The sequence below is a fragment of the Panthera leo genome, chromosome A3 (genome assembly GCF_018350215.1).
Source record: "Panthera leo isolate Ple1 chromosome A3, P.leo_Ple1_pat1.1, whole genome shotgun sequence".
In the NCBI taxonomy this organism is placed as follows: Eukaryota; Metazoa; Chordata; class Mammalia; order Carnivora; family Felidae; genus Panthera; species Panthera leo.
The window spans coordinates 29,780,544-29,806,035 of record NC_056681.1 but is presented as its reverse complement, the minus strand read 5'-3'; the positions used below and the strand labels follow the sequence as shown (position 1 = coordinate 29,806,035).

The following is a 25,492-nucleotide window of genomic DNA, read 5'->3' as shown; positions in this document are numbered from 1 at the left end:
AAGTAAATCCGACGCCGCCGAACCCGGAGCGCCGCTGGCCCTTGCGGACTAGGGCGTAGCCCAGGGAACGCGCGCCGGCCCTTCTAGTTAGTCAGGGTGCGCTTCCTGGAGGAGGAGAAGGAGGGTTTACCGCTCGAGCGACCGGGATGAATGGAGGGGGCGGGGCAGCTGGCGGGCTGGGCCCCGACGAGGCCCCCTGCCGAGGGTGGGGCGGGGGCCGTCAGCGTGCATAAAGCCGACTGTGGAGAAGCCCTCCCACGACCCGCCACAGAGGCACAACACCGTGGGTCCCTGGGCCCGTCGAGCTTCTTCCCAGAAACTTCCCAGCCCCGCCCAGCTCCTAATCCGGCAACGCCTGGGAGGGCACACGGGCTCGAAGAAGCCCGATCTACACGTTCTGGCTGAGTTGCCCCGGGCTCCCGGGAACAGCCTGCTGGGGACTGGCAGGAGCGCGGGTGAGGGCGCGGGGCGGGCGGACGGGACCCCGCCCAGGGCGGCACCAGGGCGGGGCGTGGAGCGGCATTAGGACCCAGACGCGGCGAGGGGGTGTGTCGCCGGCTCCCGCCGCTGGCCCGCCCGAAATGCCAAATTCGGGGTCCCGGAGATCCCGGGTGAGGAGTCCGGGCGTGCGCGCGTGTGTGCAGCCGTCCGGCGGCCTACCGCCGGGCCATGGCCGCGGCCACCCGGCGCCTGTTCCATTTCCAGCCATGCGGTGGGTGCCTGAGCCGGCGGAGCCGGCGGGCGCGGCAGGGGCGCGGCGGGAGGGCCGTTCGGTCTCCGCCGCGAAGGGCTGCTAGGAAGGGATGCGGAGCCGTCGGAGCACCGGGGAGAACGCGGATGCCGCCGGCTTGCACAGGCCCCGGGCCACGGTGGGCGAGGGGGTCGTGGAGGCTTCCCAGCCTTGGGGGGTCAGGTGTGAGTTCGGCCCGAGGGGGAGTGGGAGCCCGAGCCCGAGCCCGGGGGATTACGCGGGTGGTGGAGGGAGGCCCAGGGGGCCTCGTGGACACTGCGCGCTTGATTTAATGGTCTATTGCAGGCTTGAAATTCTTAGTCTTTGAACCAGTGGAGGGGTGGGGGCGTGGAAGCAGTTGGGACGGAACTGTGGAGTCCCTAGCACCCCGAGCGCCGGCCTCTTCCCAGCGGGCACGCTGCCACCTCTGGTTACGTTCTGCCAGGGACACCTTCTCGCCCCCGGCGCTGCGGAGAAGCCTGCCCATTCGGGGGGATCCCGGGGCCTCCGACTGTCCCCTGTGAGACCACAGCACTCTTTACGTCGCGGCTCTGATACCTGAGGGCCAGCCTGGGGCTTGTAGGACTATTTACCTGAACTTGGGGCTCCCGGTATGGGAGTAAGGTGTGCACCACCCCCACCCTTCCAAACCCTCGACACCCTAGTCCTCTGGCCATCCCTGCGGCCTCGGATGCTAGCTTTACTGCCCCCGCCCCTCCTTTCTGGATGCAGACCCCGCTCCCGTCCCGCGCGTCCGTCCGCATCCTGCCACACCCCCCCCCCCCCCCCCCCGGCCTCCAGGGTCTCCGAGTCTGGAAGCGCTTTCCTCTCATGCACGCGGCCCCTCCTGTCGCTTCCTTCCTCGCACAGAGCGGCACAAACAGCCGGGACCATCCGGGGCCCTGTGCGGTGAGCGCGCACAGAGCCCCCTTCCCCCGCGCAACCCCCCGCCCCGCGCCTTCTCCTTGGAGGACCAACGGCTCCGCCTCCCAGGAGGGCTGGGACGTGGGGGGGCACAGAGGGGAGGAGGCCGTTGCCATGTCGCCCCCCGGTGACCCCAGGCGTGTGCGGTTGGGGGCGACTGCACGTGTGATAGGTGTTGATGGCCCCTGGGTGCGAAGAAAGAGTAGGAGGCGCCGCGATGTGCCGCCAGGAAGGCCCCCGCCCAGGTGCTGGGCTTGGCCGCGAAACAGCGCGAGCGGGAGGCCAGGGAGGCCGGCTGCTACAAGGAGGGTGGAGGGACGGGCCCCCTCCCAACAGTCTCGGCGGCCTGTGCTGAGTAGCAAAAGCAGCGAATCCTGCGAGGGTACTGTTAAACTCCTAGAGGAAACATGCTAAGAACATTTCCCCTTTCCCACCTGGGCAGACCCTAGCAGATTGGCTGAAGAATAACAAACAGGCTTGGCTTCCTCTTAAGGGGCTCCTGCCTAGTACTACCCCCTACACTTTTTGTCCCCAGGTTGGCTTGGGTTGGGTACCTGGGAAGGGGTAAGGAGTCAGCAGAGTTGGTGTGGGGTGGGGAGCAGTTGGACACGGGACACTGTCCAGGGCTCGTTCGTGTAGCTGGTAACAACTCTTGGGTTTCCCTTGCAGAGTCCTCTTCCGAAATGTCCCAGAATGGATTCGTTGAGGATGTAGTAGGTGAGTACATCTGTAGGGGGGAGGGAGGGGGTGTCTAAGAGAGCTCTTTGGTCAAAAGTCACAAGAGACCTAGTTCCTCCACTGGGGCACCCATGGCATTGATCACCCATCTGTGGCCCTCTGTTGGTGCTGGATGCTTTTAGATCCTCTCCTCCGGGAGATCGTGGTAAGGTGGAGGGGGCAGCTAACACTGCCTCGGACGCTGACAGGCTCTCTGGTGGTCTCGTGGATCTGGGAAGGCAGGCGGTTCCCCCTCTTGGGCTATGTAGATGAGCACCCTTGGTTCACTGTTGGAATGCTCTGGTTAGGCCATGTTGTATCTGCCCACATCCCTCAGTCCCCGCCCAGCCCTGTGAGGCAAGGGCTGCCATTGTCCCTCTAACGAAATGTAACCTAACCTTTCTGGGCTTCAGCTTTGCTGCTTCCTTCAGACCAGCTCTCCCGCTCTCCACGTCTCTGGGCTCTCCTGTGCCCAGAACTGGGGGGCTGGCCTGGCCATCAGAGGGTTGTTCAGTGGGACAGTGCTTGGATAGGGTGGAGCGATGATATGCTCTTACCCAGGGTCCCCAGGGCATGGTGATTGCATGTGCCAGGCTGTTGGTAGGCAGGTTAGGTGTGTGGTTCAGCTTATAGGTGGGGACATGGCCTCCTAGGAGTGTCTCAGGGACTGGGTAGTATCAGCTGGGCAGGTCCTAGGTAGAACCCAGAGTAGGGGAGAAGGGGACAGCATGATGGTGCAGTGCCCAGAAATAATGGGTGCTGATGGGGGTGACAGAAGGGAGATTAGGGCAGGTTGGGGCTGGGGAGCCAGATAGTCTAAGCAAAACAGGCCCGGGACTGGGGAGGAAGGAGTTTTTCATGGACGTGAACTCCATAACAAAGGAGGGAAGGACATTTTTTGACTCTGGGCTCTGAGTACAGTGTAGACCTAGAGCTAGGGGGCCCTCCTAGGGAAGGCCTAGCACCTCCTGCCCAAAAGGGCCCAGGCTGAGCACAGGACACTGGGGGGAACGGGGCCTGGGATGTGCAGAGGAAACCGACGGGCTAGAGTGGAAGTGAGTCAGGGTGAGTCACTGCCTGGCAGGTGTAGGCGTGCTGCTGACCCTTCCCCGTACCAGCACAGGTGTTTGTCAGGCATTGGTGGGGTCTGGGCTACAAGAGCCCCTTTTCTGGAGCACTCGCACGTGGTGAACCACAGGGGAACAGGGCAGTCAGGAAGGGGTGCCGGCAGGGACCTAGGAGGACTTGCCAAAAGGGGAGGCTTCCTCTGAGCCTTGAAGAAGGCCCTCTGGGGAGGGGAGCCCTCTGCTCGTAGGACAGGCCCCGGCATGCCTGGGGCGTTGGCCAACTGGCCTCAGGAGTGAGATCAGAAGTGGGGGGTAGGACCGGGCCTGAGGGACCAGGGGTCAGGGCAGGGGTAGCAGAGCTGGCCCCAACTGTCATCCCAGAGGTCTTGAGGAGCAAGAGTGGAACACTCGCGTGTCACCAGGAAGCGGGTGTGGGCTGTGAGCAGTTGTAGGCACTAAGACCAGGCTCTGCACTGGGAGTCCCAAGGTGCCACCCCTGTTGCCCTCCATTGGGTCTCTCCTGGGGGGGGTCCCCTTCTCTGTCAGTCCCTGACTGTATCTCTGGCTCCCCTGCTTCCTGGGCCTTGTCTGGTGTCTGGACCGGGTCTCTCAGCCTTGATGCTTCAACCCACATGCCCTCCCCGAAAGAAGCGCCCTAAAACCCTGTGCCAGTAAGGTGGGGAGGGGGCTGGCTGCCGCAGCAGTTCCGGCTTCCCTTGGGTCCCACCTAGAGAGCCAGACAGGTCTAGGTCCTGTAATCTGGGGGTTCTGGGAGGGCAGGGGCCAGTCTTGCCTGCATCATTGCACCAGGTGCCCGGCCCAGAGTTTGCGAAATGACCATACTTTTCTCTAGCTGAAGGATACACGTGGGTCAGAGCAGTGCAGGGCCCTGGTTCCCCGCAGCTGAAGAATGTTGGAGAAAGCAGTTGGGTCGGGCCGCCAGCTGGCTGCCATACTTTGATTGGGGCTGGGCGGGGACTAGATAGTCTGCCTCCCGGGCCTACAGGAGGCCTCCCTCAGCGTTCACGGAGAGTGCACCAAGTGGGACAGCCTAGGGGCCCCTGCTCCTCGGGCCCGGAGTCCCTCCCTCTGGCGTGTGTAGCACTGACGGCCGGGTCCTCTCTGGGGGGGTCTCTCTCGGTGGTGGTTGGGCCTCTAGGCTACCTCAAGTGTGACATGGACGATGCCTCGGAAACCCGTGAGGAGAACCTGGGTGATGAGGCCTTCGACACGGTCACCTCCTCCATTGTGTCTGGCGAGAGCATCCGTTTTTTTGTCAACGTCAACCTGGAGGTGCAGCCCGCCCAGGCTGGTATGGGGGTCGTAGCAGGGCCAGGCTGGGGGAGGGCAGGGCACCGGGGACCGGGCAGACACGGCCGCGCTCCGCCAAGAGTCCCGAGGAAGCGGGGCGGCCCCCTGAGCCCTCCCGCTTTCCTCTAGCCGAGAGTGAGTCGCCGGGCGGCTGCGGGCTCCTACACACCTCCCGCAAGGTGAGTGGCCCGTCTGCAGGACAGGGGACACTTGGTCCTGGGCCACTGATCGAAGGGGGGGGTGGGGTGGGGGGAGGTGGCTGCTCCCCGTCACACTCAACAGGGGTCTCACACCGGCCCTCGGCCTGGCTGCGGGGGCCCGCCGTGCCGGGCTGTCCCTCTTGGAAGGGGTGTTGGTCTCGGTGGGCAGGGGCAGCCAGGGGACCAGCACAGAGGAGAGGGCCCAGGGGGCGACGGCGGATCGCACTCACGGGCCTCCGTGGTTCTGTGCGTGGGGGTCCCCACAGTACCTGAAGTTAAAGAACTTTGAGGAAGAGGTACGTGCACACCGGGACCTCGACGGCTTCCTGGCACGGGCCAGCATCATCCTGAACGAGACGGCTACCTCGCTGGATGATGTGCTGCGGGCCATGCTGTCCCGCTTAGCCCTCGACCCCCACAACACTGAGCCCGACTGCAATTTGCGCCTGTTCATGGCCATGCTCTTCACGGATGCCGGGGCTCCCATGGAGGGTAAAGGTGAGGCCCAGCTGCCCGACTGGGCAGGGGCGGTCAGGGAGGCAGGCTGGCAGACCCTCTTACCCCTTTCACTCCGGCCTCAGCCCACCTGCTGTCAGACACCATCCAAGGGGTCACTGCCACGGCCACAGGGGTGCAATACCAGCAGTCCTGGATCTGCATCATGTGAGTTGCCAGGACACCACAGCCGGCCTCCCCGCGGCTCAGCCTGACCCCCCCCCGGCTCTGAGGGTAGAGGGTGGGGGCACTCTGTCCCGTTTGGTCTCTTTCTCTCCCTAAGAGAGGTCACTGGGGGGGTCAGAGTTAGGGGTTCCGGGAGCCCGGCTCCCAAGGTGGCAACTAACTGTGTGCTGCGTGCCCTCCCCACCCCGGCAGCTGTACCTCCAAGGCCCTGCAGAAGCGGCACGTGTGCATCAGCCGGCTGGTTCGCCCACAGAACTGGGGGGAGAACTCGTGTGAGGTGCGATTCGTCATCCTGGTGCTGGCCCCGCCCAAGATGGTGAGTAGGGGGTCTCGCGGTGGCTCCTGGGAAGGAAGGCTCCAGGTTACCTGGCCCTCTTCTTGGAGGCATCTCTTCCATGTGCCGGAGAACCCCACAGTCCAGGGCTCATGCTCACACTGTCCGTCACATCCGCCCTACTGAGTTTCTCTGAAGCGTCCTTGCTAGGTCCTCGTCAAGCCCTAATTTCCCCCAGACGTTGCCCAGGAAGTTGTATTTCCTTCTTGACTGAAAAGAGATACTTGTTAAAATTCGTATCCCTCAAATACGGGAGCTTGTCATTGGCCTCCCCCCACCCCAGTCCTTCTTTCAGCTGGTCGCTTTTGTGATTTGCTGGCCAAGGATCCCTGCTTCTGCCTGGGCCATACACCCCCCTGGTCAGGGGCACCTTGCTTTTGTGGGAGCTGAGGCTGATATAGTTCGAGGAGTCTTTTTTCAAGGAAAATGATTTTTTTTAATGTTTATTTATTTTGAGAGAGAGAGCGAGTGAGCATGCACAGGGGAGGGGCGAAGAGAGAGAGAATCCCAAGCAGGCTCTACGCTGTCGGCATGGAGCCCAACGTGGGGCTCGATTTCAGTAATCTCAACATCATGACCCGAGCCGAAATCAAGAGTCAGACGCTTAACTGAGCCACCCAGGAGTCCCTCAAGGAAAAAGATTTCCAAATCATAAATAGAAAACGGCTAAGGCTGCTGCCCAGGACTGAGAAGGGCCTTCATGCTTCAACTTCCACTAGCTTCTTGATGATTCTGCCCTTGCCTCTGGTACAGACTCAAGCTTGGCATGGCCCTCCTCTGTAGGCTTTCTGTAGGAAAAGCGGGTGCCCCCCAGCAATTTCACAGACGTACTGTGAGCCTCCCCGAATGCTACTCTGCTGGTGAGAGGGAAAGAGAATTTAGGGAAGTGGGCAGCTCATGGGTCAGAGAGGGCAACAGCTGGCCAGGTGGCCAGAGCAGTGGAAGAGACAGTATCCCCAGGGCTGAGTGGCTAGACTGGTGCCTCGTGACAGGTCAACCAGCCTGACGCCTGGCTCCTCCTCGGGAGAACGAGAGTGTTCTAAAGCTAACGGGAGCAGAGTGTGGGCTGGCCGGCCCTGGGACTACTGCTTTGGGGCAGCATGAAGGGGCAGATACTGCTCTCAGGGGACAGGTTGCCATGGTAGAGGCTGGGCCCTAAGTTCATGGACAAAGTTGACTTTAGTCAGGAAAGGGGAAGGCTTGACAGGCCTGGAGCCCCTCTGAAAATCAAATAAACCAGAGGCACCTGGGTGGCTCAGTTGGTTAAGTGTCCAACTCTTGATGTCAGCTCAGGTGTCGATCTCAAGGTTGGGAGTTCAAGCCACACATTGGGCTCTGCGCTGGGCATCGAACCTACATACATACGTATGTACATAGATACCTACGAGCTGTATAAATACCACTAGTGAGACGGAGCTGGGTGAACATTCTTCTCCATTGCTGTGATTTCATCATCCGCGATTATACAGATTTGTGTTCCTTGGGACAATACCACTGCCTCAGTTTATGAGAACTCATGAGGTGTTTGTTTTTAATTTTTTTAATGTTTATTTATTTTTGAGAGACAGAGCATGAGCAGGGGAGAGGTAGAGAGAGAGAGGGAGACACAGAGTCCGAAGCAGGCTCCAGGCTCTGAGCTGTCAGCACAGAGCCCGACGCAGGGCTCGAACTCACAAACCGCGAGATCATGCCCTGAGCCGAAGTCAGACGCTTAACCGAACGAGCCGCCCAGGCGCCCCACTTATGAGTTTTTAAAGGAAGTTATGAGACTGCCTGTGGTTCTAGTGATCTGCTGACCTGGTGGGAATCATGGTAGAGTCCACTAACACTTGACCTTTGGGGGACAAAACTTGCTGCCAGCTCACAGTGGGGAGCACTTGCCACATGCTTCGGGCTGTCCGTGATGGGCAGGGTGCCCCCCGCTCTCGAGCTGCAGATGTGATTCTCCTGTCCTCTGCCCCCAGAAAAGCACCAAGACTGCAGCTGAGGTGGGGCGCACATTCGCCACCATGTTCTTGGACATCACCTTCCGCCAGAAGCTCCTGAACACCCGCACAGAGGAAGAATTCAAGGAGGCTCTGGTGCATCAGAGACAGCTGCTCACCATGGAGAGGCAGCGTTCATCCATTGGGACAAAGGGTTACATGAACTCCATCAGCATACACAAATCCCCACAGGTACAGGGGAGAGGAGGGCGTGGGTGAGTGGCCTGTGGCATGGGCCATGGGCCTCAGGGCTGACGGACATCTGTCCTCTTGCCCAGCCCCCGAAGCACAAGGACTTTCTCCCTATGGGGAAGGGCATCCGGGAGGACATTGCCCGCAGATTCCCTGTGTACCCACTGGACTTCACTGACGGTAGGTGGCCCTGTCGTCCCCCCGAGAGCTCAGCCTACGGCTTAGGTCCCAGGACGATACATGTGCCTGTCTTGCATCCCCAACACACTTTCTGTCCTGTCCCGTTCCCAGGCATTATCGGCAAAAATAAGGCTGTGGGCAAATACATCACCACCACCCTGTTCCTCTACTTTGCCTGCCTCCTGCCTACCATCGCTTTTGGGTCCCTCAACGATGAGAACACGAACGGGGCCATCGGTGAGGGGCTGGAGGCCGGTGAGGGTGTGGCAGGGGGCCGAGCACTGCGGCATCTGCCTGACCTCCCCTTCCCCCACTTCTCAGATGTGCAGAAAACCATAGCAGGGCAGAGCATTGGAGGCCTCTTGTACGCACTCTTCTCTGGGCAGCCGCTGGTGGTACTGCTGACCACTGCGCCCCTGGCCCTCTACATCCAAGGTGCAGTGGCCCTTCCGGTGGGAAGGTGGTTCCCACGGTCCCTGGCCCCAGCCAGGCCCTGACCTCCCACCCCTGCCCTGCTGCCTGCAGTAATTTCTGGCATCTGTGACGACTACGATCTGGACTTCAACACCTTCTACGCGTGGACGGGCCTGTGGAACAGTTTCTTTCTTGCGCTTTATTCCCTCTTCAACCTCAGCCTGCTCATGAGTCTCTTCAAGAGGTGACAGGGCTGCTGGGACCCTCAAGCAGGAGGGCGACCAAGGCCGGGGAGCTTGGTCAGCCTCCATGCTGGCCTCTTGAGGTCCTGTAGCTCTGCAGTGGATGGGGTGCCCCCACCATATCACTGCCCCAGGAGAGAAGCATGCGACCCCGGTTTCCATGGCAGGAGGATGGGGGAGCTGTGCAGAGGCTCAGGGAAGCCTACCCTGTGGCCTCCTGACAACTCACCCCCATTTGCTGAGGCATTATCACCCCCTGGCAGGTCAACAGAAGAGATCATTGCCCTGTTCATTTCCATCACGTTCATGCTGGATGCTGTCAAGGGCATGGTTAAAAGTGAGTGTCTAGCTGGTGGCTACCTGCTGCAGGGGGAGCTCAGTTGAGCAGGGGGACTGTGGGCTGTGACCAGGACAGCCAAGCAGCCTGCAAGCTGAGGCTACTGCCACAGTCCAGGGTGCTCTGGGGACCTGTGACTAGCAGAGAGCAGCCGCCCCATGTAATGAAGGGTGACCGGGCTGCCTCAGGCAGGATCAGAGGCGCCGGGCCATGCGTGAGCCACTGTCAGAGATGGGGGTGGGGGGTGGACAGGCAGGTCAAGGGGGTCCTGGCTGACTGAGAAAGGCAGTCCCCTCCCTTCCCCCCTGCCCCCAGAAGTCTTTTCTCCCCTCAGGGCCCCCTCCGCCCCACATCCAGGAGGAAGCTGGGCCTCAGTCTCCCAGAGCCCCGATGGCTGAGGCCTGCTGGCCTGTGTCCACAGTCTTCCAGAAGTACTACTATGACAACTTTGGGAACCACCATGAAGACAGCACTTCTATGGTGAGCCTGCTGGACCTCGGCACCAGCCTCAACACCAGCCTCAACACCAGCCTCCACACCGCCCTCAACACCAGCCTCCTGGCGAGCCCCCTGGAGTTCACCTCCGTAAGCGGCCCTGGTACTGAGCACCCGGGCCGGGAGACTGCTGTACTGAGCCTCCTGATCATGCTGGGCACGCTGTGGCTGAGCTACACCCTCTACCAGTTCAAGAAGAGGTGAGGGGGGCCTCGGGGTGAGGGGAAGGAGGCACCGGCCCCAGGCCGCGCTCATACACCCACCTGCGTCCCCAGCCCCTACCTGCACCCCTACATGAGGGAGATCCTGTCAGACTGTGCCTTGCCCATCTCGGTGCTCACCTTCTCCCTCATCTGCTCCTACGGCTTCCGGGAAATTAAAAGTGAGTTGGGTTCAGGCAGGGGCCGCGGTGGGGTGGGCTTGCTCCTCGGGGCTGCAGGCTTGAGCAGGGGCCTGTATGTACCCTGCTGCAGTGAGCCAGTTCCGCTACAACCCCAGCAAGAGCCTGTTTGAGGTAGCCGAGATGCACTCCCTGTCCCTGGGCGCCGTCACCAGTGCCATGGGCCTGGGCTTCCTGCTCTCCTTGCTCTTCTTCATTGAGCAGAACCTGGTGGCTGCCTTGGCTAATGCCCCAGAGAACAGGTTTGCGGGGCTGGGTGGGGAGGGGCGAGTGCGTGCCCGGCCCTCCGAGGGGCCACGGGTGTCCCGCCACATGTGCCCCTGTCCGCTGCAGGCTGGTCAAGGGCACCGCCTACCACTGGGACCTCCTGCTCATCGCCATCATCAACAGTGGGCTGTCTCTGTTTGGGCTGCCCTGGATCCATGCCGCCTACCCCCACTCCCCACTGCACGTGCGGGCATTGGCCATGGTGGAGGAGCGTGTGGAGAACGGGCACATTTATGAGACGTGAGTGTGAGAGTGGTCCCTGGAGGCCGGAGGCAAGTCATGTGGACCCTGAGGTGGGGGTAACCCTGGGCCACCTGTGACCTAGGAAGGGATACGGCTCAGGAGACTAGGGCCCCAGAAGTGAAAGAGCCCAGGGCCCCACGTGTGACCTGAGGCGGGGGTGGGGGGGGCGGCATGCCCCGCACACCAGGGCCGGAGGTGATCTGGCGCTCTGGGACCGCACAGGATCGTGAATGTGAAGGAGACACGGCTGACTACGCTGGGTGCCAGCATCCTGGTGGGCTTCTCCCTCCTGCTGCTGCCCTTCCCCCTGCAGTGGATCCCCAAGCCGGTGCTCTACGGCCTCTTCCTCTACATCGCGCTCACCTCCATTGACGGCAACCAGCTCTTTGAGCGCGTGGCCCTGCTGCTCAAGGACCAGGTGAGTGTCCGGCCTGGAGAATGAGGGGTGGGGGAGGGAGGTCCAGTTCCAGACCTGCCCACACCCGGCCCCTGCCGCCCCGCAGACCTCGTACCCGCCCACCCACTACATCCGGAGGGTGCCCCAGCGGAAGATCCACTACTTCACGGGCCTGCAGGTCGTGCAGCTGCTGCTGCTCTGTGCCTTTGGCATGAGCAACCTGCCCTACATGAAGATGATCTTCCCCCTCATCATGATCGTCATGATCCCCATCCGGTACGGGACGACGGGCAGAGGCAGCAGAGACCCCGCTGGGTGGGAGACAATGGGTTAGGGTGGACGGTGGGCCAGAGGGGCCCAGCCTGGCCCCGTGGGGGGTTGCAGGGAGTAGCCTCCGCCTTCTCCTCTCTGACCCAGTGCTCATCTTGCGGTCTGTTTGCTGTCCCCGCAGCTACAACCTGCTGCCCCGAATCATTGAAGCCAAGTACCTGGACGTCATGGATGCTGAACACTGAGGCCCTGGCCGTGTCCCATTCACCTGTCCCTCTGGCTCTTCCCAGGCTGACTGTAGCCATGTGGGGAGAGGTACGGGTGTCTTTTGGGGTGTTCCTCTGTGCTGCACTCCCTCCCAGCTGTCCCAACAGGCCTAGGACATCTGGGCATCAAGGTGGTGGGGGGGGGGGGGGTTCTGTGGCGTGTGCCCATCCCTGTCCCCATTAGCCTTTCGCTTGGGTCAGTAACACTGCTCAGGACAACTTCTGCCCAGAGTGGAACTAAAGCCGGATTTTCTTTTGATAAAAGAGTCAGATGTCTGAAAGAGAAACCATTTCCTTGATTGTATAAGGAATTTGCTGTGTGCACATTAGAGAATAAAGCTCCCGTTTCTACGCTTCCATCTCTGTTGTCCCACCCTGCCCCGGCCTCAGAAGGCCACCTGAGAATAAAAGAATGTGAAGGGGAGGTGGAACGAAAAGGACCGGTGTTTGTGGAGCGCTGTCTGTGGACTGTCCCCTCCGACCCTGCACAGTGGATGCTGGTCCAACAGGGAAATGCGGAAGGTCCAGGCCTCGGTGCTGCTGTGTTGCCAGGAAACTGCAGGGGAAGTATTCTGGGAACAGCATGTGCGAGGGCCCTGAGGAGGGCCCTCGGGGCCAGTGAAGGGCCATGGCTGGTGGAGGAGAGAGCAGGGCTGATGGCCGTGAGCCTGGGTTCCCAGAGGCAGCTGCAGAGCAGCCCAACAGATTGAAAAACAGGCGCACGTAGGTCAGAGCTGCAGTTGCAACGTGTCCCCTCTGCTGAGTGGGTACAGATTTTATACGTCGGGGGGTAGGGGTACGGGGGGGGGGGCAGGGGCTGCACTTTGCACCAGGGCCCTGAGAGTGGGGATGAACTGAAGTGGGAAGAATCCAAATGGCAGGATGCAGGGATTGGTTTGCCGGAGGGGAGAAGGTGCCGTGTTTCTGGCTTGGTCATTTGGTGGTTGGCCAGAGTCCATGGCGGCAGCAGGGAATACAGATCTGAGACTCTGGCCATATCGGGGGCACCGGCAGTGGTAGAGCAACTGGCTCACGGACCCCATCACACACCTTACAGGACTTTGGCTTGACAAATACACCACAGACCAAGGGAGACATCTGCTACCTCTAAATAATAACTAGATATGCTAAGAATTTCTGCCAACCAACAAAAAAAGACCACGACTCCCAACCCCCAATAGAAAAGAGGCAAACCTGCGGTGGGGGGCACCCAAACGGTAACAGGCGGCGACAATGCCCTTGGGTACCTGAGAAATGCAACCCGACGGTGAGATGGTATCTTCCACTTGTAACTGGCAACAATGACCCTGCCCTGGCTGGCTGGACGGCAGAGCGGGAGAGGTGTATCCCCTGGCGCGCTACACTTGATCTTAGCCAAAAGGCCGAGAAGCGATCCCCTGGCGCGCTGACTGGAGGAATGGGGACCGGGCACAATCAAGACCCATCTTCCAACTGCGCGACTGCTCCTGGGCAGGTGGCGTGGGTCCGAACACTCACGGCGCTGTGTGCGGCGATGGGTAGCTCAAGGTTAACAAGGGGGGACGGTGTCCTGTGGACCCAGGACATCACTTTAAGAGTTGAGTAGCAAGCACAGAGGGCTGCCCTGCCCTAAGCCCCAGGTCCCCACTCCATCCATGTGGCTCATGATCCTTTGGGGCCCCCTCCCCAGGGGCCTAGGTGTCCCCTGCAGGTAGGGCCTTATCCAGAATCACCAGGCCAGGAGCAGACAGGTCCCCAGTACCCCATGCCTGAGCCCAGTCAGACGTCACTCACTACAAGGAGACAACTAGAGAAGGCTGGGTCTGGCCCTGGCACTTCCTGGGGAGATAACCCAGCTGAGCCTCACAGGCAAGTGGGAAGCAAAGGAATGCTGTTCTGTCCTCACCCACACACAATGATGCAGTTTCAGGGAGGAAACAACAGTTAAACTCAGGCCCTGGGCCATGCTGCCAGGACTGAGGAACAGTGACTGGAAGTGACATTCTCCAGAGCTGCCTGTGAGCAAAGAAATAAGCCCGGGAGGGACTCCCAGCATTATGTTCTCCCCTCCCCCATTGCACACAACAGGCTTTTCTGAATATCCTCAGGGTGGGCACCTCCTCCTTATCAGAGAAACCTGCAGGGAAGGAAAGGGAGCCACCCCAGGCCCCTTAAAGTCCTGTCCAGAAAATGGCTTCACTGGGTCACAGCGAGGACCTGGGGCAGCTGAGACAAGCTTCCCGAAAAGCTTGGAGGCCCCAGGCTGAACCATGTCATGTCATCCCACTGGGGTCAAGATTCCACCCTGCTCCCCTGCCATACAAATGAACTTGGCATTATAATCATAAACCAACACTTTGGCTGCTCTAATGCCATAGTGAAATACTGCAAAAGCACTCAACATTCTGCACTGCCTGCCCCCAACCCAGCAAACACCATGGAGGCCAGCTGGGTGGTGGCATCCCACAATGGGTGGGTGGGCGGTGTGGATCTGGCCAAGAAAAGATCAGCTTGTGATCAGAGACTTCAAGAACGAAAGGAAAGATGCACTACTCCAACACCCTCAGCTGCCGCCCTTGTCCCACCATCACCCCCAACCTGAGAGGTTTCCTGCTCCTGCCAAAAGGGACTCGGGAGACAGACAACTGCCCAGGGCAGGTTTCAAAATGGACGTATCGTTTATTTTCGAGACAAGTGTCTTCCAGTACACTTACTTGTTGCATTTTTTACACATCTAGGGCTATTTGTGTGGTTCTTCCCGGAACCTCCATCCTGATGTGGCCAGGATAACATCCAAGGTCCTTTTAGGATCCTAAGCCAGGGGCTGCAGGAGGGACCACTGAATCCCCGAGGGCAAGAAAATGGTGTCCCTGCCCAAAGTTTCTCCAAGCAGAGCCAGCTGCTCCTCCAAGCAGGGCTGGTGAGGTGGTCTCAACACCCCTAGCAAGTGGGAACCCTGAAGGAAGTACTTGGAGGGGTGCCTGATGGGGGAGGTTCGGGCTAGCCTTCCCCAGATCCCCCGCCAGGGCGACTGTCACCGGCTACCGGAGGACTCAGGCTGCCAAAGTATTTCTGCAGCTCAAGCAGGGCCCGGAAGCGATGGGAGATGGTGTTCTTCTCAGCTTTGGGCATCTCTGCGTACCTAAGGGGCAACAGCAGCAGTTCAGAGGAGGCTGCATTCAGGGGGTGTTCATCCCTCACCTGCCCCGGAACCCCAAGCTCAAGGAGTCACTAGGAAAGGGTGGCGGGGCCACCAGCTCCTGACAGCCAGGGTTAATTTTTTAAAAAACTGGAGAGATTTTTAAATTCCCCTGTAGCTGGAAACCCATATTAATGAGTGCGGAAAGATGTTAGATTTGCTCTACTGTCCAAAAGTCATTAAGGGAAGCCAGGGACTGGGGGATAAGCTGCATATTTGATCAGCTTTGTCATCTGTTGACAGGAAGCAGTGGGGCCTGACAGAGCAAATACGACAGTCTCCTCTCATGTACTGCGGGGGTGGCACGGGACAGCCGGCCAGTGGCCACTCCTCCACATCAGGACTCTAGTGAGGTGAGAATCCCACACCCCTCTTGGGTACTTCAGAGCCATGCTGTCCGCTATGTGGCCACTAGCCACAAGCGGCCATTTGAATTGAAATCTACCACAATGGAGTAAAAATAATTTCAGTACCTCAGTTACCCTAACCACGTGTTGGATTGAACAGAGCGGACATAGAGCATTTCTGTCTCTTGCATTCTTGGACGGTGGGGCTTCATGTTGTCCTCAGCCCTGTTTGGCTATTGTGAGGCCCCAGGCCACACTCCCTAAGGGCCCCTCTAGCCTGGAACACTTGATTCCAATAATGGCCAACATGTCCAGTGTAAATAAAGGGGGTGGGTTCCCGTGACACACTGAGAACGCTTGGCACCGTGGGGGTTTCATGCGGTGCCCACCAGAGGCTGTAAATATTAACGCTTTTCCAAACCAGATAGGGAAGTCGAATCATCCCACAGAACTGTCAGGGCGGAAAGGGGAAAGCACTGCAGTCCTGCAGCTGCTCCATGGCGAGCTGGAGCCCGGGCGCCCAGGACTCCCAGCTCCGCCCGGCTGCCCCTACGCTGGAGACTGGCCCACTCGGATTCCTTGAGTCCACCCCAGCGGAGCTGCCTTCAGCTGGAACGGCAGCCCGTGGCCTGGCCCCGCCCGTGCCTGCATGCCTGCACTGAGGCGGGGCGCTGACCCAACCCAGACTGTGGCTATCCTGACCCCACATCCCTGGGAGAAAATGGAGCTCCTTACGTCTGCTCGTATCCATCAGGCTGAAAACAAGGATCCCAGCCGAAGTCCCGGCAGCCTCGGGGCACCACAATCCGGCCCTGCCAGACGAAAGGGAGGGACAGGTATGTCACTGGCCATAGAGGAGATGCACTAGGAGAAGGGTAGTAGCCAGTGTGAGTTCAGTTTGGTTAAGCCCCATTTACTCAAAAGATATGGTTTCAAGGGGTCCATGGTACCTGCAAATGTTTGCTGAATACACAAATAATATGCAGTGGGGCAGCTCTCCCTTCTCTCTCTCTCTCGCTCTCTCTCTCTCTCTCTCTCACACACACACACACACACACACACACACACGGAAGAATGACAAATTTGAGCCCACAGATACACTGATACCCCTGGGGCCACCTGCCCTCCCTAGCTTTCACAAACTGTGACCTCAATAAAGAAGAAAGTCAACTTGGAAAAACTGACAGAAAACATTTTCTCTTAATAGAAGTTATAAGGTGCCAAACTATGCAAAGAAGCCCTCGGCCTGCTACTCAATTTTTTTAAACAAATGTTTTATTTTTAGTGATAGAGAGAGGTAGAGAGAGGGAGAGAGAGAATCCCAAGCAGGCTCTGCACTGTCCCTTGACGTGGGGCTCGATCTCACAATAGTGAAATCATGACCTGAGCTGAAATCAGGAATTGGATGCTTGACCAACTGAGCCACCCAGGCGCTCATTTTTATTATGCTAAGTGAAATAAATTGCTGCATTTCTCAAAATACAAAGGAGGCCCTAATGATTAAATGAAGAAACAGAAATCACTTAGCACAGTGTCCAATACACAAATGAGTTCAGTAAATACTGGCTGTAATAGGCAAATTCCAACAGAAAAATGTTAACAAACAACAATTTAACTCAGCATCATGAGCTGTCATGTTGCCGTAAAAGTTCAAAAATAATAAGGGGCTCCTGGTGGCTCAGTCAGTTAAGCTCTTGATTTCGGATTCTTGATTTCGGCTCAGATCACAATCTCACGGTTTGTGAGCTTGAGCCCCGCACCGGGCTCTACACTGAAAGCATGAAGCCTGTTGGAGATTCTCTCCCTCTCTTTCTGCCCCTTCCCTGCTCGTGCTCTGTCTCTCTCAAAATAAATTTAAAAACTTAAAAATAATAACAATAATAGTAATCTTAAAAATACAAGGGAAGCGGTGCCTGCATGGCTCAGTCAGTGAAGCATCCATCTAGGTTTCTGCTGGAGTTGTGATTTCACAGTTCAGGAGTTTGAGCCTTGCGTAAGGCTCTGTGCTTACAGCTTCAGATCCTCCCTCTCCCTCTCCCTCTCCCTCTCCTCCTCCTCTACTTGCTCTCTTGGTCTTTCTCTCTCTCTCTCAAAGTAAATAAACTTAAAAAAAAATAAATACAAGGGAAGCGGTAGAGGATGAGGATGAGCCAGTAGCCATAACTGCCAAACTGTTCAGACCAAAGGCAAATTCTGCTACCGCTAGTGGGGAGCTATGTGACCAAGGCCCACAGCTGACCGCTCTGAACCTCACCCACACCACGAATGGTGGGGCAGGTAGTGTTCTCAGCACTGGGGTAATAGCAGGCCCAGCCTTACCCTCATAGAATGGGTCTCTTACGCAAAACAGGCTTTCCACCAGTCAACAGATTAACGATTACCAAATGCAAAGTGCCTTTGAGGGAACAGACAGGAAGCTGGGCTCAAGAACAACAGCATGCAGTAACCTAGATGAGGAACTCCATGAGGAGACACTTTAGCCACATACAAGTGCTGGGCAAGAACACTCCAGGTGGTAGACACAGCCGGTGTCAGGACCCAAGATGGGGAAGGGCTTGGCACGGGCGTTGCAGAGAAGACAACGTGACTGGGTTTAGAAAGCTCAAGTGAGAACAAAACCAGAAGAAACAAAGCCACCTCAGCGAAAGCAGAGGCTGGCCAGCAACAAAGTGCGTGAAGCAGCCAGAGCTGCGGAGACAACAGGAAATAGGGAACGGGGACCCCAGGGAGCAAGCCCCATCAGCAGGGCCTGCAGTCATTCATACTTCTGATTTTCTAGAGAACATTTCTGTGAAAGTAGCAGACAACTACGACTAATTTTTCCCAGCAATTATGATCCAGCAATCCTGGCTCTGTTCGGCCAAGAGAACTGAGCACAAGATCTCAAGAGGTATCTGCACACCCATGTTCATAGCAGCATTATTCACAATAGCCGAATGTGGAGGCAATTGAAACGCCCATCGATGGATAAATGGACAAAACAAATGTGAATATACATACAATGGATATTATTCAGCCTCAATAAAAAGGAGGAATTCTGTCACATGCTACAACACAAATGATCCATGAGAGACATTATACTAAGAAATAAGCCAGCCACAAAAAAGACAAATACTGTACGTAGGATTCCACTTATAGGAGGGGCCTGAAGTTGCCAAACTCTTAGAAACAAAAGTGGAATACCAGTTGCCAGGGTTCAGTGGGGAGGGGAAAGGGGGAGTTTTTGCTCAATGGGTATAGTTTCAATTTTGCAGGATGAAAAAGTTCTAGAGATCTGTTGTACAACAGGGCACACATTCTCTCTCTCCCTCTGCCCCTTCTCCCCTGCACACACTCTCTCTAAAATTAAAAAAAAAAAAAAAAAAAAAAATGTAACCAGCAGGGCATGATGAGATGTCTGTGGGCAACCCCCAGAGGAGCCTCTGGGGTATGGCTCTGTGGGCCACAGGAGACTCTGGATCTTATCATGAGAAGAAGGGACTGGCAGAGGAGTGATGTGCCAGAATGTATCCTCCCGACACAAGGATGAACAGCCGCACTGTTGGGGGAGCAGGCCAGCCCAGAAGGTGGTCTGTACCCTGTGAGAAGCACAGGGGTGTGTTTCTGAACCCAAGGGTGTGCTAGGCAGGCATGGGTGTGTTCAAGGGCAGCCAAGGAAGGAATGAGCTAGGGGAAGAAGATTCCACAGGAACATGAAAAGTTGGAAAGGCTGTGAGATGCTCAAGGGAAGCTATAGCCTCAGCAGTTGGATAAAAAGACTTGAGCTGGAAGCAACTGGGGTTGTCCATGTAGCTCTGGGTGTTGTCACCTTCAGTTCCATATCTGCTTCCTAGAAGGGCACACAGTGCAGGGCTCTAGGTATACCAGGCCTCAACAGCCATGAGCCACTGTGCGTATCCCAGAAACAACAGCCTCAGAGGTCAAATAGATTTGGGGATTGACAGCACTTCAGGTTGTCATGCCCAGGGGCATGCCTGGGCAAAGCTCTGGGAACTAACTGGCCAGGAGGGCCCTTTCCACCACCCTCCTGCATTAGACCCTGGGCCATTGGCTCAAGCCACAGCACCCTCTGGCGGCACATGGGGGAACTATTATTCGTACGCACCGAGGTCCGGCCCCTGAACAGGCGCACTGGCTCGCTGGGGTCCCCGGTGCTGAGTGCAAACGTGCAGAGCGCATAGGCTGACTTGTCCTCAAACCCAGCCAGGAGCTGGTGGAGACCTGGGGGGGGGGGGGGGATACAGTGATGGCTGTGCAGCTCAGCTCCCAGCCTTACTCCCCATCCCTGAGTCCCTGGACGGGGGAGCCACCAAATTTGGGGAGCTTATACATGTCGTCAGATAGGTTCCGTGCTTATAACCCTGGAAATTGGGTGACGGGCACATGGAGCTCATTATTCTATTCTACTACTGTATATGTTTGAAATGCTCCATAATATAAAGTGTTTTTAAGGCACCTAAGAAGGGGACATTTTGGCCCACAACGTGACAGGGTATGCAAGGGGTGGCCAGTCCCCCAGCCCAGGCCCTCGCTAAGGCAAGGACAGGCCAGCAGTCAATAGGGCCAGCCCTCTCAGCCAGAATAAACTGCAGCCCCTTTGTCTCCAAAACTCACAGCACCCCCACTCCCACTCCCATCTTCTCAGAGCTCCCTGGAGCTGGGTGTGTGTAGGGAGAGTGGCAGCTGCTCCTTATAGATAGTGAAACAGATGAACACAGGCTCCATGGTGGGGGCTAGAACCTGAGATTCCTGATTACTAGTTGGGATTCCTCCACTGGACCACCTCCAGATTCTCAATTCCCAATAGATAAAAGAAGAGAATAATAAAGGAGATTAATACCTTCAGGCTTTAACTTCTCCAGAAACCACTTTCTGCAAGAGAAACGAAGGTGAATCAGACAACAGGAGCAGCTGGAGCTTCCTACCATCTTCTCTGGGCTGCACTCCCCAGGGAGTAGAGCCCTGGGACGGCCACGTGACAGGGCAGAAAATGCCGCAATTCAAAATGAAGAGAAATAATAGGAAAAAGGATGGAGGCATACAGGCAATGCACAGATCAATAAACCTATGAAGACCTCAACCTCACTGGTAATTAGAAAAATGCAAACTAAAACCAAATGTGGTAACACTTCACATCCCCCACACTGCAAAACACTGAAGCCCTAATAAGCGCCGGTGAGGGTATGGTGCAACATACGTAAGGTGCAGCTGCCCTGGCAGACATACTGGCGATCCAAAAGTTCAGCATATACATATCCAAAACCCAGCAAAAGCACTTCTGTGCGTATGTCCTCCAACCCCGGCCAAGGGTATTCAAATCGGGGTATTTGTATCCTAGAGATACACAAGGACCATCTGAGGGTGTCCAGGGCGCTGGACAGTTTTAAGGAAATCCATTTTCAGATCTCAACTTCCTTATTTCCTTTTTCCTGAAATTGATCTGCCACGAATGTACCTCTCCAGCGGGTGGGTTCCTCTTGCCCATCTCCACTTACACAATCACATTCTCACACTTTACAAAAGAAAGAAAGGCATGCCTCTCCCCCATCCCTAATCCCTTCTCGGGACAATGTGAAATATTGGTGCTGACACCAAGACAGTGAATGACCCACAGTATTAGGTAACCAATCATTTCAAAGTTGAGGTGGTTTTGTGGCCAGGCGCCTGCAAGGGGAGCACTCACATGTAGGGGCCAGGGAGGCCCCCAAGGGCGTTGAAGCACAGACAGGTGTCCTCCACCAGTACGGGCCCCTGCACCTGCAGCACATGGAAATGGAGCCCTGAGACCTGTGACCAGGAGTAGGCCCTGTCCCTAGCCTGAATTCCTAGGCCACCCTGGCTGGGGCCAGACACACAGCTAGTTGTGATCTGTACCAGCAGGAAACAGCTACAGGAAACAGCCCTTGGGTAATCTCTTATCTTCACTTTAGAGATAGGAACACCAAAAACTTGGCAGGTTGTAAAGCTTATTCCAGGCACAGCAACAGGAGAGCTGAAAGCTGAGATTCACACTCAGGCTCTTCATAAAGTGCTCTTTCTCAATTCCACAGAGATGTGTGAGTGCAGCGGTAGATAGATGTGTGTGGGGACAATGTAGGGATTGGAACGTATGTATCTGAAAATCAGAGAGAGAAGTGTGTGTGTGTGTGTGTGTGTGTGTGTGTGTGGTGGTCTGGGAGATACTATGCAGTCAATGTTGAGAAGAAAGAAACATTAATTGGCCCCAATCTAGCTGGCCTGGGCAGGTCCTTGAAGTTTTGACCAACTGTGCCCACCCTATTATTCTCTGCCTGAGCCCAGCAGGCACAGCCCCCAGGAGCCCCCAGGACAAGAGGAACAAGTATGGGACACACGAGGAACAAGCACCTGGCGAGCTGCCTCCTGACACTTCTGTATGGAAATCTCATCAGGCTCTCCCTGGTACTCTGGCACTTATTGGAGAAACAGACACACAGAGAGTCAGGTCACAGGGAGACAGAGAAATGGAACGAGTTTTCAAAAATAAAACAAAACAGAGACATACGGTCAATCTTCTGTGCCACCAAAGTGCACGGAAACTTATCTCCCAGAATCTGAATGACCTGTTCCAAAATGAAAGAACATTTATTACCATTTGTTAACAATTTCCCCATACTACACAAGCTGTCGTCCACTTTTCTCTTCAGGTAATTCTCGGGCCAGTCCCCTCAGGCTTACCAAATTAGGCCCATGAGCCTCACTCCAGACTTCAGGGCCCCACTCCAGCAGGTCAGCTTCCCCATCTGCTCAGCCTCCTACCCCTCCTACTTCAGGTCTCTCTGTTCATGTTAACCAGCTACCCGGAATACCCTCTCCCCTTCTCCCCGCTCCCTGCAACTCTACCTAGCCTCCTATTCCAGTTCTCGATCGGGGGTTACCCAGAATTCAAGAAGCCTGTAAACCTGGATGGGAAAAAATACCTTTTTATTTTCACTACTCCCTAGCTGAAATTTAGCATCTTTTCCAATTGTGAATATAGAAAACCAAAACAGCGTCAGCAGTTCCTGTGACCTTTAAATCTATTAAAATCACACACGTGGGGTTGAGCATCCATTCGTTTCAGCTCAGGTCATGATCCCAGGGTTGTGGGATTGAGCCCTGCATCAGGCTCCATAGTAAGTGTGAAGCCTGCTTAGGATTCTCTCCCTCTGCCTTCTCTTCTGCTCACTCTCTCTCTAAAAATAAAAAATAAAATCACACATGTTGTCACATTCCATTATAGCTAGAGCAGAATCTCACAATATTTACAATACTCTTTTAAAATTATGGTAACAGGGGCGCCTGGGTGGCTCAATCGGTTAAGCCTCCAACTTCAGTGCAGGTCATGATCTCACGATTAAGTGAGTTTGAGCCCCGAGTTGGGCTCTGTGCTGACAGCTCAGAGCCTGGAGCCTGCTTTGGATTCTGTGTCTCCTTCTCTCTACCCCCCCCCACCTCCCCCCCCCCCCCCCCGTTCGTGCTCTGTCACTCTCTATCTCAAAAATAAATAAACATTAAAAAAATAATAAATGAATAAAATAAAAGTATGGTAACTACACACTGCTAGATTGAATCCTTTAATGCGTTAATAAAGTATATGTTAACTAGATCACAAACATGTATATTTTGAACTTTCTTTCCTTTTTTTTTTTTTAAGTTTATTTATTTGTTTTGAGAGAGAGAGCGCACAAGCTGGGGAGCGGCAGAGAGAGGGAGAGACAGAATCCCAAGCAGGTTCCATGCCATCACCACACAGCCTGATGCAGGGCTCGAACTCACCAACTGTGAGATCATGACCTGAGCCAAGCTCAAAAGTTAGACACTTAACCAACTGCGCCACCCAGGCGCCCCTACAAATATTTATATTTTGAGAATTGTACAACAGAATTTCCTTTGTGATGGTGCTCTGTTCAGCGTGTCACTACTTGTCTGTTTGACTGGTCTGGCCTCAAGATCCCAAACTTTTCATTAGCACAGGGCTCTGGCTCCTGAGTAGGACACCCTATACTGGTACAAAAGTGCTATCATTCTCTATACTGCAGACAAATGAAGAGGCCCCTAATGACTGCATCCCACTCGTCTGCCTCAGACATATCTAGCGGATGTCACCAATTTTGCACCATGACTCACCTCCTTGGCCATGGCTGACTGAGCAGGGGCAAACCCTTGACCAAAGCAAAGCTAATCAGAGCTAATGTATGGCAGAAGCCTCACTGCCCCCTCCAGCAGGAGGGAAGGAAGCAGAAAAACACCAGCAGGAAAGGGATGAGCATCCAGAGAGAACTACAAGGACTAGATAGGCCCTTGAGAGGCTCAAGTCTTGTGAGACATCACATTGTAACATTGTATTACTAGGAAAAGTCACCTGGTGGTTTATATAAACTTCTGGTGTCCCTATTACTTGCTGCCAAAGGCTATCTGTCCACCCGCACAATCCTCACAGCTAGCCACAAATTCCCAGAGGCAGGAACTCTGGATCCATTGCCTCTCTCACTCCTCCACCCAACTGGTTTGTGAAACAGACCTCTCAAACCATCCCCATTTCACAGAGAAGGAAACAGGCTTGGAGAGGCTGAGGACCACATTTCTGAACCGTGGTGGGGCGTGGACGGCTCAGTTTGGATGCCTGCCCCACGCGTTGTCTGGCACTCCTGGGTCCGCAGGGCGGCCTGGATCAGCTCCGGAGGGGTGTCAAGAGGCACGGTTTGGGGTCTAGCTTAATAGGTGACCACTGGCACAGGTACTATGGACCCGGCACTCCTTTGGCTCCCGCAACCCCGAGCTCACAAGCCCGGATCTGTCAACGCCTTCATTCTATCAAGGCCAACCACCGGCCGCCCCACTCCGCACACAAGGCTGTTTCACTCCACGAGGCCCAGCCCGTTCCACACGCCCGGGTCCGCCTCTCCGTGCCCCCTCCACCTGGAGACCGCTTCTCTCCGCCCTATCCTCAGCGGGCCCTGCCACACGCTACCCCCCAGCCGCCTACTGGTCGGCCTCCCGCGCCCTCCCGGCACCTCCTCCAGCTTCTTGGCGTTCCCCGTGACAAACACGATCTTCTTCCCGGCTAAGGGGGCCGCCATGCCGAACCGCATGCATGACCCACAGGAAGCCCCTTTGCCTCGGGTGGCAGGCACTTCCGGCTGGCGCGCGGAAGCGGGCGGCACGGCTTCCGGCTTAGCGTCCCGGACAAGGCAGCTTTAAGGCTCCCGGGAAGCGCGTCCTCTGTGAGCGACAGCCTAGCTGCCTTTGGGGCGAGAAGTCCGCGCTGGGGGCCCGGCTTCCTTGCTCAGATTCCGGGAGCAGAGCGCCTCTTATCTGGTTGAACATCCTGGGGCGCCGGGCGCTAGAAGGGGGGAAAATGGCGCGGCCCGTCTGCGCCGGAATTGCGAGGTCTTACAGAGACTGGCGGTCGAGACCAGGCCCTCCCGCCAAGGGGCGCTCTTTTCGAGGACCAGAAGAGACCATTGCAACCACCGCCCCCTACCCTGCTTTCTCCCCACTCTGGGAAGGGGGCACCGAGGGAGGCTAAGAACCTTCACGGTAATGAGCTGCAGTCTTGTGCTCTGGGCGGTTCGCGTTCTCCGCGGGCGCCTCCAATCTGCCTCTGAGAGCTGTTTCCTTCCGGGCAAGGGCTGCAAACCTGGGTCTTTATCCTGACCTCATCTTCAGCCCCACTCCCGTCTCTCCTTTCCCGTCAAGTCTGACCGTGGGTTAAAAACAAAAACAAGAACAAAACTTGTTTTAAATTAAGATATAATTAACATATAATACTGTATCAGTTTCAGGTGTGCAACTAATGGCTTGATCTTTGTATACATTTGGAAGCGTTCACCTCCGTTAAGTCTGGTTAACATCGATCACCTTATGTATTTTTTCTTGTGATGAGAACTTTTTAGATTGACTCTCACTAACTTTAAAATATGCAGTACGTAGTCAACGTGCTACCATGCTGTACATCTCCAGGATTATTTATTTTACAACTGGAAGTTTGTACCTGTCAACCCCCTTCACCCATTCTCCAGTCATCCAACTACCAGTCTGTTCTCGTTAACTATGAGTTTGTTTGTTTGTTTGTTTGTTTGTTTGTTTGTTTTAAATATTTATTTTTGAGAGAGCGTCAGCGGGGGAAGGGCAGAGAAAGAGAGGGAGACAGAGGATCCCAAGTGGGCTTTGCACTGACAGCAGCGAGTCGGATGTGGGGCTTGAACTTACCCTGAGATCATGACCTGAGCTGAAGTTGAGGGTCAACTGACTGAGCCACCCAGCCGCCCCTGTTTTCATTTTTTTAGATCCCGCTACTTGCCTTTGAATTTAA

At 56.1% G+C, this 25,492-nt stretch overlaps 2 protein-coding genes across 11 annotated transcripts; one reads left to right on the top strand and one right to left on the bottom strand.

The window, feature by feature from the left end:
* Positions 1–640: 640 nt before the first annotated feature.
* SLC4A11 (solute carrier family 4 member 11) lies at positions 641–12,009 on the top strand. Of its 9 annotated transcripts, none has more exons than XM_042931488.1 (20): positions 641–712; positions 2,324–2,371; positions 4,598–4,750; positions 4,879–4,928; positions 5,216–5,447; positions 5,531–5,612; positions 5,823–5,946; positions 7,929–8,141; positions 8,228–8,321; positions 8,433–8,558; positions 8,643–8,756; positions 8,847–8,979; positions 9,241–9,314; positions 9,736–10,009; positions 10,085–10,191; positions 10,283–10,451; positions 10,543–10,716; positions 10,942–11,137; positions 11,223–11,392; positions 11,568–12,009. In XM_042931488.1, exons 1-20 carry the CDS (start codon positions 670–672, stop codon positions 11,629–11,631), a joined length of 2,640 nt encoding a protein of 879 aa, XP_042787422.1. In that variant the 5' UTR covers positions 641–669; the 3' UTR covers positions 11,632–12,009. The 9 variants fall into 9 exon arrangements, with proteins under 9 accessions (XP_042787422.1, XP_042787425.1, XP_042787419.1 ...); XM_042931485.1 differs by lacking the exon at positions 641–712 and adding an exon at positions 1,677–2,036; XM_042931489.1 differs by lacking the exon at positions 641–712 and adding an exon at positions 1,686–1,791.
* Positions 12,010–14,286: 2,277 nt separating this feature from the next.
* ITPA (inosine triphosphatase) lies at positions 14,287–24,389 on the bottom strand. 2 transcript variants are annotated; one of them, XM_042931483.1, is made up of 8 exons: positions 24,192–24,389; positions 21,701–21,758; positions 21,544–21,608; positions 20,861–20,934; positions 20,018–20,049; positions 19,283–19,398; positions 15,913–15,989; positions 14,287–14,773 (listed from the first exon to the last, which is right to left on the bottom strand). In XM_042931483.1, the coding sequence occupies exons 1-8, from the start codon at positions 24,267–24,269 to the stop codon at positions 14,632–14,634; spliced, it is 642 nt and encodes a 213-aa protein (XP_042787417.1). In that variant the 5' UTR covers positions 24,270–24,389; the 3' UTR covers positions 14,287–14,631. The 2 variants fall into 2 exon arrangements, with proteins under 2 accessions (XP_042787417.1, XP_042787418.1); XM_042931484.1 differs by lacking the exons at positions 21,544–21,608; positions 24,192–24,389 and adding an exon at positions 21,874–22,325.
* Positions 24,390–25,492: the final 1,103 nt, after the last annotated feature.

Excerpts from the sequence above, each read along its gene's own strand:
- SLC4A11 (XM_042931485.1), top strand. The coding sequence starts at position 1,769 with ATGTCGCCCCCCGGTGACCCCAGGCGTGTGCGGTTGGGGGCGACTGCA. Across the intron at positions 5,947-7,928 it reads TGCTGGCCCCGCCCAAGATG|AAAAGCACCAAGACTGCAGC; the intron begins GTGAGTAGGGGG and ends CTCTGCCCCCAG. Across the intron at positions 10,010-10,084 it reads CTCTACCAGTTCAAGAAGAG|CCCCTACCTGCACCCCTACA; the intron begins GTGAGGGGGGCC and ends CTGCGTCCCCAG.
- ITPA (XM_042931483.1), bottom strand. The coding sequence starts at position 24,269 with ATGCGGTTCGGCATGGCGGCCCCCTTAGCCGGGAAGAAGATCGTGTTT. Across the intron at positions 21,609-21,700 it reads GGTGGCACAGAAGATTGACC|TGCCAGAGTACCAGGGAGAG; the intron begins GTATGTCTCTGT and ends TTCTCCAATAAG. Across the intron at positions 14,774-15,912 it reads CCTGATGGATACGAGCAGAC|GTACGCAGAGATGCCCAAAG; the intron begins GTAAGGAGCTCC and ends GTTGCCCCTTAG.